Genomic DNA, 12,017 nt, shown 5'->3' on the forward strand with positions numbered 1-12,017 from the left:
TTTTACTTTAAAATAAGATATTGCCATACCACCCTGAACGCGCCCGATCTCGTCTAAAATAAGATATGTGCAGTGTGCATAGGGATTTGTTCATAGTTTTTTTTATAGTCCGGCCCTCCAACGGTCTGAGGGACAGTAAACTGGCCCCCTGTGTAAAAAGTTTGGGGACCCCTGGCCCAGAGTTTTGCTGACACATAGTAACAAATATGATCTATTATTGTTCTGGACTTTTTAATCTTTTTTTTATTTTTATTTTTTATTTTATTTATTCATTTTAGGAAGGAGAGAGAGAGGAAAGAGAGAGAGAGACAGAGAGAGAAGGGGGAGGAGCAGGAAGCATCAACTCCCATATGTGCCTTGACCAGGCAAGCCCAGGGTTTTGAACCGGTGACCTCAGCATTCCAGGTAGACTGTTTATCCACTGCGCCACCACAGGTCAGGCTGGACTTCTTTATTTCTTTCTTTATTTATTTTATTTTTATTTTTTTCTCCATAGTTTTCCAAAGCTGGAAACAGGGAGGCAGTCAGACAGACTCCCGCACGACCCCGACCGGGATCCACCCAGCATGCCCACCAGGGGGCGATGCTCTGCCCATCTGGGGCGTCGCTCTGTTGCAACCAGAGACATTCTAGCGCCTGAGGCAGAGGCCACAGAGGCCACCCTCAGTGCCCGGGACAATTTTTGCTCCAATGGAGCCTTGGCTCCAGGAGGGGAAGAGAGAGACAGAGAGGAAGGAGGGGGGGGAGGGGTGGAGAAGCAGATGGGCGCTTCTCCTGTGTGCCCTGGCCGGGAATCGAACCCGGGATTCCTGCACGCCAGGCCAACACTCTACCACTGAGCCAACCGGCCAGGGTATTTTTATTTTAAGCAAGAGAGACAGAGGAACAGATAGGAACAGAGAGACAGGGAGGGAGAGATGAAAAGCATCAATTCTTCGTTGCAGCACCTTAGTTGTTCATTGATTACTTTCTCATATATACCTTGACCAGGGGCCTACAGCGAGTCAGTGACCCCTTGCTCAAGCCAGTGATCTTTGGGCTCAAGCCAGTGACCATAGGATCATGTCTATGGTCCCACTCTCAATCCAAAGAACCTGCACTCAAGCTGGTGAGCCTGCACTCAAGCTGGCGACCTCAGGGTTTCTAACCTGGGTCCTCTGCACCCCAGGCCAATGGTCTATCCACTGTGCCACTGCCTGGTCAGGCAGATTTTAAGCTTCTTGAGAATAGGAGCTATGACTTAGTTATGAGAGCCTAGCAGGGAGTAGGAACTTAATCACTCCTTGTTGAACGAAAGGTTTCCATAGGTAAATTTTTAGGAGTGGAATGATGGATCCAAAGGCAGGTCCTTTTTATGACTTTTGCATATGTGTAGCCAGGGTGCTTTACCAAAAAGACTGTGCTGATTTAAAGTGTCACCAGGAGTAGCTGTGTCCACCCCAGAGCTTCACCATCTCTGGACTCAAATAGATTTTCTGAGGTGACACACAAAGGAACTGAGACCGCAATCCAGGCAGTCCATGATGTGAGCACCACACACACTGCATTTCACATAAATGTTTTTCTTTTGGTTACTAAGTTTCCCCAACCATCCTCATGTTTATTTAGCTAATTCACACATATCAGTTACTAGCATGAAATGCAATATTCTCAGGAAACCTTCCCCACTGTTCAGACCAGGTCCCTGAAATCCTCATCCTCTCTAGGATCACTTGTTTCAGGTCACTTCCCCATCCTAAGCTTCATGAAGCAGGGAGCCTGCCTGTCTCCCAGAGCGTTAGACTGTCAAACCTAACGCTTAGCTTGCACAAAGTAGGCACTGTAAATGCTGAATGAATGAAAACAGTGTTTACTTTTTCTCTGGACAGACTATACGATGGAGAGAACGTCTTTTGCCCACCTTTCCTTTGTGGGAGCTATCGATTTTTAATCTGCTTTTGCAGCTGGGCAGTGTTGGCTAACTTGCAAGTTGGAATTGGAAATTCTGGTGCAGCAAGGCTCCTTATGCTCACAAGGGGTCACTGGAGAACATGGCATGGCATCTTTTGGATCTCCATGGTGCACTTTTTTTTTTTTTTTTTTAATTTTCCCATTAAAGAGAGACAGAAGCATCAGCTCACTCTTCCATGCACTCATTGATTGCTTCTGGTACATGCCGTGAACCCGCAACCTTGATGCTTGGGGACAACACTTGATCCACTAAGCCGCCCAGCCAGGGCCCATGGGTGCTGATTTCTCCCAAGAGAGCTGCTCTTAACGCTGTTTGGGCTTTACATCAATGTGGAGGCTTGTCCCTTAGTTATGGAAATTCAAAGGCTCCAAGGAGACTTTCTCCCTCTTCGTTTTCAAATATCTCTTTCATCCGATGTTTTTTCCCTATCATCTCGTAGACCCCAACCATGAGCTGAAAGAATATACCTTGGGAGGGGTCGAGGAAAAGAAAAAAGGTAAAAGAACAGGACCTACCAGGTCACTGGAAAAAATATTTTTGAGTAGGTGTATGTGTTTCCTCTTTGAGACAGTGATTAGTGAGCTGGAAATAATCAATCCCCCCACAGACCCTGTCAATGCGTGAGTCTATTTAGCAGGGTGTGTGTGTGTGTGTGTGTGTGTGTGTTTTCCTTGTGTTTTGAAAGACCTTAAAAATTAACATGGCTGCTTTGTTTAAAGCTATTTCAAGCTCTATTAGTCTTATCAAGGACTACTTATCTTCATGCCACACTCGTATTTTTCTGAGCCTGGTAAGGATTACAGACTCATTTTAGACTGTCAGCTGGTGCAGAAAAGCCAGCAGAAGGGAGAGATATTTATTGCAGAATCCCAGAGAGGCCCAGCTGGGGCAGCAGGGAGATGGTCTTTATCAATAAATTTGCTTTTTCTTGGGGAGATGCCTCCCAGGAAAAACTGAGTCCCACCTCCTAAGGGCTATCCTTCCTCCTTCTGATGCTTCCTCTTTGCTCCCAACTCAAGGTTACCCAACTGACACCTTCTCTTGCTCCTTTTCCCATTCCGACCCTCCCCCTCATTCTCAAACTGAAGTGTGGAAAGGACAGTTCCAAAGAAAACAAGTCATAAACCATAAACCTTTCTTTCTATGAGTCTATGCAGGGATGTTTCTTGTGTACATCGAGTTCTTTGGACTAGGGGCTTTCTTTGTCCTGCTGATCCATTCTAGAAATTCCCAGTCAATGGTCTTTTTCCAGAGGGGGTTCTATAAACATTAATTCATCAGAAGCCTCATCATGGTACAATGGCAGCCATGCAGTCCTATGACTAATTAATTGTTGTTGCTAAAATATTAAATAACTACTCATTACGCAGTCTAAAGACTCTTAGTCCTGGATATGGGTTGTTTTCACTAATTGAGATGAAGGACAATACTCCCTGGGCATCTTGACTCCTGATCTTGAAATATAAACAATAAAAGCAGAAGAATTTTTTCTCTGAGCTGCACAAGATGGTTATTTAGATTCCTAAACCAGAGCATTTAAAATTTGTGATGCTTGTCCTTAGATTTGGAGGTTGTGAGCAAAAGGAACAAAAGGAAAGAAGGGTTTCTTTACAGCCAGAATAAGGAAGTGGGGATTGTAGAATGAGATAGAATTGGGTTCACATCTGAGGCTGGATGTTTACTGGCTTTGAGGCTTTGCACAAAGTATACAACTGGGCCTTGGTGTCCCAGATGAAAGTGGAGAAAATAATACATACTATATCTCTCAGAAGGCTGTTATGAAGATTTCCTGAAATGACCATTCTTTCACATTTGCCTGTTTTATTATTATTATTTTCCTGGCACTGATCTGGTCTGAACTGCTAGACTTACTGTCACTTGGTTTCTTTCTGTCTCCCCAACCAGATTGTCAGTTATTTGAGAGAAGACTTTTCTACATTGCTCAACCCAGTAACCCCACACCAAGAACAATGCAATGTTGGTCACGTGTCAGTAATCAAGAAATATGTGTTGAGTGAATAAGAGAGGAATAGCCATCTCCCAGTGGAAGATTCTCTGCATAGGTTAGATTAGCTGTCTAGGTCTTTGAAAGTCAAATTTTCATATATTATTTCAGGTATTCAGATATATTATATCTCCATTTTATATACCTCCCAGGATTTGGCCTGACCTGTGGTAGCGCAGTGGATAAAGCGTCGACCTGGAACACTGAGGTCACCAGTTAGAGGCCCTGGACTTGCCTGGTCAAGGCCCATATGGGAGTTGATGCGTCCTGCTCCTCCTCTCTTCTCTCTCTCTCTCTCTCTCTCTCTCTCTCTCCACTCTCTAAAACTGAATAAATAAAATCTTAAAAGGAAAAAAAAATACTTCCCAGGATTTGACACCTCTAGGGGCTCAATAATACTTGAGAAATAAATATCATGAAAGGAAAATTAACAATCACTGTAAGGACCATGAGATTATTGCAACAGTACAATGTGTAGGAATTATGTATTTGGGAGAAAGGCAGTGCAGGATGAAGCCAGTTATGGGTTCAAGTCTCCATCCTCCCAATTCCTAAGCAGGTGTAAGTCACTTAATTATAAGCCTCAGTTCCTTGTAAAATTGGGCAATTAATAAATACTCTGAAGGGTGTTATGATGAATAAATGAATGAATGAACCCTTACTCTTAGATGCTCAATAGCTTTTACTTTTTCTTTTTTTCCCAAAACTAATGCATGCTCTAGGAATAAAACTGGGAGAACATTCCAAAGCAAAAACCCCACAGATTCCCCAGTCACCTGTAAATGCACAGCTGAGATTCACCCAAATGTTATCAGGCATGTTACCTTCCCAGACTTTTATGCTATGCCTCTAATCATAAATGCATGTAATTTGAAAAGTGCAACCATATTATAAACACGGTTAAATTTTAAAATTTCCTTACTATTTTGGCCAGATTTTTTCCATTTAGCAATACATTATGCACATTCACTTGTGTCAGTATTCTTCATAAACATTATTCTGGATGGTTTCATAATATTTCATCTTATGGATATACCATTATTATAGTTAACCAGTCTCATATTGTGGGACCTTTAGCCTGATTATAATTTTCCTCCATATAAATAATACTAAGCTGCATATGATATATATTATATTTTATTTATTCATTTTAGAGAGGAGAGAGAGAGAAGGGGGGAGCAGGAAGCATCAACTTTATTTTTTAGAGCAGTTTTAGGTTCACAGCAAAATTGAGAGGAAGGTACAGATATTTTCCATGAATCCGCTCCCCCTACGCTTGCATAGCTTCCCCCATTATCAACATCTGTCCACCCTTATGGTATCACAGTGTATTATCACTGCCTTAACAAGGCTGTGTGCTCTATGTATTTATGCCTCCCTCCCGCAACCTCTGATCTTTTTATTGTCTCCATAGTTTTGCTTTTTCTAGAATGTCATATAATTGGTATCATGCGGTATGTAGCATTTTAAAAAGGTTTTTTTTCACTTAGTAATATGCATTTACAATTCCTCAACATCTCTCATGGCTTGATAGTCATTTCTTTTTAGCGCCAGATAATATTCCACTGTCTGGGTGTACTAGAGTTCATTTATTCACTCACCTACTGAAGATCTGGGTTACTTTCAAGTTTTGGCAGTTATGAATAAAGGTGCTATAAACATCCATGTGCAGGTTTTTTGTGGACACACTTTTTCAAGTTCTTTGATACAAAGGAGCGCTTTATTTTTTGTAGGTATAAAAGCAATACAAAGATAAAATTCTCACCTCAACCATTCTACGCCAGTCCTACTCCGGTTGGCAACTCACATTAACAATTAGGTATGTATTCGCCTACACATTTTTCTTGACACATATAGTTCTTTCCTGTTTTTATAAAAATAGGATCGCGTCAGAGGTGGATTTAATGGCAGGTTCACTGGGCGTGCACCCTGGGCCCCGCAAAACACCGACTTTACACTTTTTTTCTAATGACCAGGAGTCCAATATTTTCTTCTGCGCCCAGGGTCTCAACCGACCTTAATCTGCCTCTGGATCGCGTGCATATTTTTAAGGTACATGTCAATCAGTGTTGAATGTCGATGAAATATAACAATAGTTTTAACCTCCATTCGCGCAGCATTTATTAAGTGCAAGACAGTGGGCACTAATCATTATGACTGCTGTTTTGTTTTCACTAAATTTTGAGTGCTTATTGGGTATAGACTTTTTTTTATTATTTATTCATTTTAGAGAGGAAGACAGAGAGAGAGAGGGAGGGGGGAGGAGCTGGAAGCATCAACTCCCATATGTGCCTTGACCAGGCAAGCCCAAGGTTTCAAACCGCCAACCTCAGCATTTCCAGGTTGACGCTTTATCCACTGAGCCACCACAGGTCAGGCTGGGTATAGACTTTTTAGTAAATATGAAACACCTACTATGCGGTTCTACCCATGGCTATGAACAAGTTTGCAGCACCTCCTCTGTGCTATATTTTTTGTATATATCACATTTAAATGTGGAAGCAGGGAGTGAACCTCCATGCTCTGCCCAGGGTTGAGGGTTCTGGTATGAGCGCTGGGTGCATACCTGAGTAGGGGTAGGAGAGGAGGCGGTGGCCTCTTCCTCAGGTGGACTGCAGACTCAGGGCGCCCCCAAATGGCTAGGGAAAGAAGAGGAGGGAGAGGTCAGACTGAGTGCAAGATGAATTGAGAGGCGACATGGAGGTCCCACAGACCTAGGTTCCCGGGACTGTGGAGAGGTGGGCGGGGCCAGAGGTGGGCGGGGCTGGTATTGTCCGTTCCGCGGAGCATGCCGGGAGCCCCGCCCCCAACATGGCGTCTCACTGACAGTTGGCTGCTGAGCGCCAGAGGCGGATCCTGCTCCTCAGGGCGGCGGCGGCGGTGACGGCGGGGCCGGGGTCTCCGGGGCCGGGAGTGGGGGAGATGGCGGCTCGGACCGCCTAGGGCGGAGCTGCACGGGCGTGGCGGCGAGCGGGGCGTTGCAGGCGGGTGCGGCTGCTGCTGCCATGGACTGGTGATCGAAGCGACTTCTGCTCGCGTCTCCCCGGGCTGGGCGGCTGCTCCTCTCCGTCAACCTCTCAGCCGGGGCCATGGGCTCGTCAGCGGCCGCGGCAGCTGCTGCGGCGGCGGCCGCGGACTCGGCGCAGTGGCTCTCGGTGAAGGAAGAGACCATCTTTCTGCACGACGGGCTCATCCGCGTCACCGACCTGGCCGAGCTGCCCAGTGAGATCCTCGGCGCCCCGGAGGCCGCCGACACCGACCTGGAGGTGAGCGACGCTGTCTCCCTGGTCTCCGCCGTCAGAGGAGCCTATCCGCCCCGCAGCGCCGGGCTTGGGCTCTCACCTCCACCGCGAGGCCCCCGCGCGCCGCCCGGGCAGGTGTGTGTGGGCGCGCGGCGGGCAGGTGGAGCACCGCGGCCGCGGGTCCGCGGATCGCCTGCCGCACTCGCACCTCGGATCCTCAGGCCCACTGGGGATTTCATTTGTTGTTTCATTTGGAACGATCCGACACCCGGCACGGCCTTGACTGTCCGGAGGACCACTGCCGCCTCCCCTGTCCTCTGCCCCCTCACCCCCCTCCCAGACCCCCGGCCTCACTTCCAGGGCACACCCCGCTTGCTTAGCTTTGGGTACATTTTAATTTTAACGCTATACATCCCCCCGCTTTCCTTTCCCAGTTCTGTGTTGATGGTTGCTGTCTCCCCCCACCCTCCCACCCCCCGGGGGAGGTGAGTGGCAGCTGCTGGTCGGCGATGGGCAATCCAGCAACTTCTGTGTTTCATGCCTCGGATTGACACCAGGCCTTTGTCAGGGAAGCGGGCGGTGTGGACAGCGAGGGGGGGATGCTACAGCAGCCCTTGGTGCGCTCTCCGCGAAGGGTCACGGGGCTTTTAGGCTGTAAGGCCTTTTTGTGAGCGCCGGGGTCGCCGAGAAGCCCAGGCTTAGGAGCCCTGGCAGGTGCACAAGCCAATCTCAGCAATTGTGCTCCTGCTTTGGGGGCGGAAGGAAACCAAATATGCTTGGGTGAATGGGAACTTTCCACCGACTTCACTTGGCTTCACGTTAGCCCGGAGGTGGGATGCTGGCTGTAGCGTTTCATCCAGGCCACCGATGCTGACACTGCTCCCCTTCCACTCTGTGGGATGACATTTTGAGGTGTAGGTGGCCTAGGGTGTCACGAAATTCTTATTTTCGCAAAGAGGACTCTCGGGGGTAGGACTCAGAGAGGACGGCCTGTCTTCTGGCTCTAAACGGAATGCGAGGAATCTTTTGTGTTTTGCATGCACTTTGGCTTTCAGCACATGGAACGTTTATACGAATGGATTAAAACCCATTGCTGTGTGTTTTGGAAATGGCAGTGATCTGATGGCGTTGGCTGAGACATTTGGACGTGCCTGAGATGCGAAAAACGGTCTACTGTATTTTTGTGTCTGGATTTGAGATTGAGGTTGCAGCCTTCTCATTGTGACCTCTTAATTGATTTATTTTACAGTCTGGCCACCAAAAAAACAAAAAAAAAGGAAGATACAAGTTGGTAGGGAATTCCTAACATTGAATCACAGTTTTATTGTGTCTCATTTGAGCCTGTTCTATAAAAAGCAAGGTGTGTCTGAGTGTCTTATCTGCTTGAAAACTCATGGGGTAATATGCCGTGATGGTAGAATGTTTTGACTTAATTGGCTCTGTTGTATGTGGAATATGAGAATGAATGCTCTTTGTTCCTTAGAGACTTAAGTTCACAGGTCCAAAAATTTTATATATGTAATTTATTTATTTTTAGAATTAAAAAGAGAAGGAATAGTTAAAAATACCTGAGCTACGTTGGTTTTTCTAAGATGTTTACTGTAAATTGTGTTGAGTGAATCTGTCAGCTATTACCACAGAATAGTGATTTTAAAAGAAAGAATATCTCTGGCCTGGTAGATTAAAAAAAAACCCTTAAAAAATTGATGTTCTGGCTCTGGCCAGGTGGCTCAGTGAATAGAGCGTCGTCTTGGTGTGCCCTGGTTACTGGTTTGATCCTGGGTCAGGGCAGCACATAAGAGAAGCAACTGATGAGTGCACAACTAAATGGAACAACTAAGTGGAACAATGACTCAATACTTCTCTCTCTTTCTCTCTCTCAAATCGATGGAAAATTAAATAAAATTATTGTCTGATCTCTCAGAAACCAATATATATAAGGTGATAAACATTTATGACTGGCAATTGTAAAGAACTTTTTTCATTTCTTTCCACATGTTATATAGTCTGCATAGGTAGTATCAGGAGAAAAGGGTAGCTAAGAATGTTTTTGTGGCTATTGGATTTGTATTTGCTGGGTGTGGGTGTGTTTACATTTAATTATTTAATTATAATAATACTGATTAAGTGTATCCTTTGTGTCAGGCCTCATCTTACTAAATTCTCAAAAGGATCTTAGTAGCTACATATTGTTATCTACTGTAACAATTGTAAATATTGCACAGATAAGGCAAGTAAAGTGCAGAGCAGGTAGTGAGTTACTTAAGATCACACATAGTTAGGCCCTGGCTGGTTGGCTCAGTGGTAGAGCATCAGCCCCGCAAATGGATGTCCCAGGTTTCATTCCTTGTCAGGGCACACGGGAGAAGCTACCATCTGCTTCTCTACCACCTCTCTCTTCTCTCTTTCTATCTTCCTCTTTTCCTCCCACAGCCATGGCTTGGTTGGAGTAAGTTGTCCCTGGGTACTGAGGATGGCTTCATGGCCTCACCTCAGGTGCTAAAATAGCTCAGTTGCCAAGCAATAGAGCAACGGCCCCAGATGGGCAGAGCATCACCCCATTGGGGACTTGCCAGGTAGATCCTGGTTGGGGCACATGCGTGAGAGTGTCTCTCTGCTTCCTCACTTCTCACTTAAGAAAAAAAAGGCTACAGATAGTTAGAGAGCCTAGACCAGGCGTGGCCAACAGTTTTTGCCCCGGGACAGATTAGAAAGAAAACATTTTTTACAGGCCGGATGAAATATTAAAATTAAAAAATGTTAAATACAAAAACGATTCGTTTAAGTAAACAAAATTTTATTATGTAATTTGTTTATGAATAAATGTAAATGAGTGAAAAAGATTTTAATATACAATATTATTTTATTTTATTTTTTTATTTTTATTTTTTGTATTTTTCTGAAGCTAGAAACGGGGAGAGACAGTCAGACAGACTCCCGCATGCGCCCGACCGGGATCCACCCGGTGCGCCCACCAGGGGCGATGCTCTGCCCACCGGGGGCGATGCTCTGCCCCTTCGGGGCGTCGCTCTGCCGCGACCAGAGCCACTCTAGCGCCTGGGGCAGAGGCCAAGGAGCCATCCCCAGCGCCTGGGCCATCTTTGCTCCAATGGAGCCTTGGCTGCGGGAGGGGAAGAGAGAGACAGAGAGGAAGGAGGGGTGGTGGTGGAGAAGCAAATGGGCGCTTCTCCTGTGTGCCCTGGCCGGGAATCGAACCCAGGTCCCCCGCACGCCAGGCCGACGCTCTACCACTGAGCCAGCCGGCCAGGGCCTACAATATTATTTTAATAAAAATATATTTTAGTAAAAATGTAATTACATACCGTATAAATATCCAAACTGTATCACAATCAATCAAAACAATATTTAATTAATAGAATGAGCTTGAAGGGGTTATGTCGCAAATAAAACAATTATTTTGTTTTACAAACAGCCTGGACACGTTTTCAGTTATCAACTGCAGCTATTGTCTATGCTACAATGCCACTTGATTCAGCACACTTGACCACAAAAATAACAAAGTGTTTGACCTTGGGTGCGCACTGGCAAACACTGCCTAAAAGAATGTGGGTTTCACATCGCCACTAAACGTCAAACAGTTCATATCTAGTACAGACGAGTACAAAAGTTGTAAATCTTTACAACGGATTTTTTTTTTAAAATGAAGTATCACGAATCCATTCGACCAATTATTGGAAGTTAACCCTAGTTAGTCACACGCGGAATTCTTTTCCATGTATCACTTTCTTCTTAAATATCTCGATTTCCAATAATCAAAGATGCTCTGCTTCTGAGTAGCTAAGATTTTAAAGTAGTGGAGAATATTAAAAACTTAATCGCAGTACCTAACCAGGCAGTGGCGCAGTGGATAGAGTGTCGAACTGGGATGCGGAGGACCCAGGTTTGAGACCCTGAGGTTGCCAGCTTGAGCACGGGCTCATCTGGCTTGAGAAAAAAGCTCACTAGCTTAGACCCAAGGTCACTGGCTCAAGCAAGGGTTTATTCGGTCTGCTGAAGGCCTGTGGTCAAGGCACATATGAGAAAGCAATCAATGAACAACAACTATAGTTGTTGCAAGGAAAAACTGATGATTGATGCTTCTCATCTCTCTGTTCCTGTCTGTCTGTCCCTATCTATCCCTCTCTCTGACTCTCTCTCTCTGTCCCTGTAAAAAAAAAAAATTTCATCGCGAGCTGCATAAACTCATTACACAGGCCGGATTCGGCCCGCGGGCCGTATCTTGGCCATGCCTGGCCTAGACATTACCCCTAGGTCTGTTGGTCTCAGGCACATCTGCTCCTAATCATAATATTCTACTGCCTTTATGCATGCATAATATTCATATATGTAGCTATTTAAAATTTAATAACTGGCTAAAGATAGGGTAGTAAACAGCTATCTATTTTCTTTCTAGTAACTTATTCTTTTAAAACTTTTATTTATCAATTACAGTTAATATTCAATGTTATTTAGTTTCAGGTGTGTAGTATAGTGGTTAGACATTCATATACTTTGCAAAGTGGTTCCCCCAATAGTTCAAATACCCACCTGGCACCATACATTGTTATTACAATATTACTGCCTATATTCCCTATGCTGTACTTTATAACTCTAGGAGTATTTTGTAACTACCAATTTGTACTTCTTCATTCCTTCACTTTTATCACTCCATCTCCCCAACCCTCCCCTGTTCATTTATTTTGTTCTTTAGATTTCACATGTAAGTGAAATAATATGGTATTTGTCTTTCTCTGTCTGACTTATTTCACTGAGCATAATACCCACTAGGTTCATCCATGCTTTTTGCAAATGGTAAAAT

The 12,017-nt window shown here is 45.0% G+C and overlaps 1 protein-coding gene across 6 annotated transcripts in view; it reads left to right on the forward strand.

Annotated features, from left to right (window-relative positions):
* Window positions 1-6,780: 6,780 nt before the first annotated feature.
* HECTD4 (HECT domain E3 ubiquitin protein ligase 4) overlaps window positions 6,781-12,017 on the forward strand; it is a 194,525-nt gene continuing 189,288 nt past the window's right edge. For all 6 annotated transcript variants that reach the window (XM_066370863.1, XM_066370864.1, XM_066370868.1 and 3 more), the window contains exon 1: window positions 6,781-7,222. In XM_066370863.1, coding sequence (XP_066226960.1) covers window positions 7,046-7,222 — 177 coding nt within the window. In that variant the 5' untranslated portion in view covers window positions 6,781-7,045. The remainder of the gene's footprint in view (window positions 7,223-12,017) is intronic.

This window comes from Saccopteryx leptura, chromosome 2 (genome assembly GCF_036850995.1).
Source record: "Saccopteryx leptura isolate mSacLep1 chromosome 2, mSacLep1_pri_phased_curated, whole genome shotgun sequence".
Taxonomy (NCBI): Eukaryota; Metazoa; Chordata; class Mammalia; order Chiroptera; family Emballonuridae; genus Saccopteryx; species Saccopteryx leptura.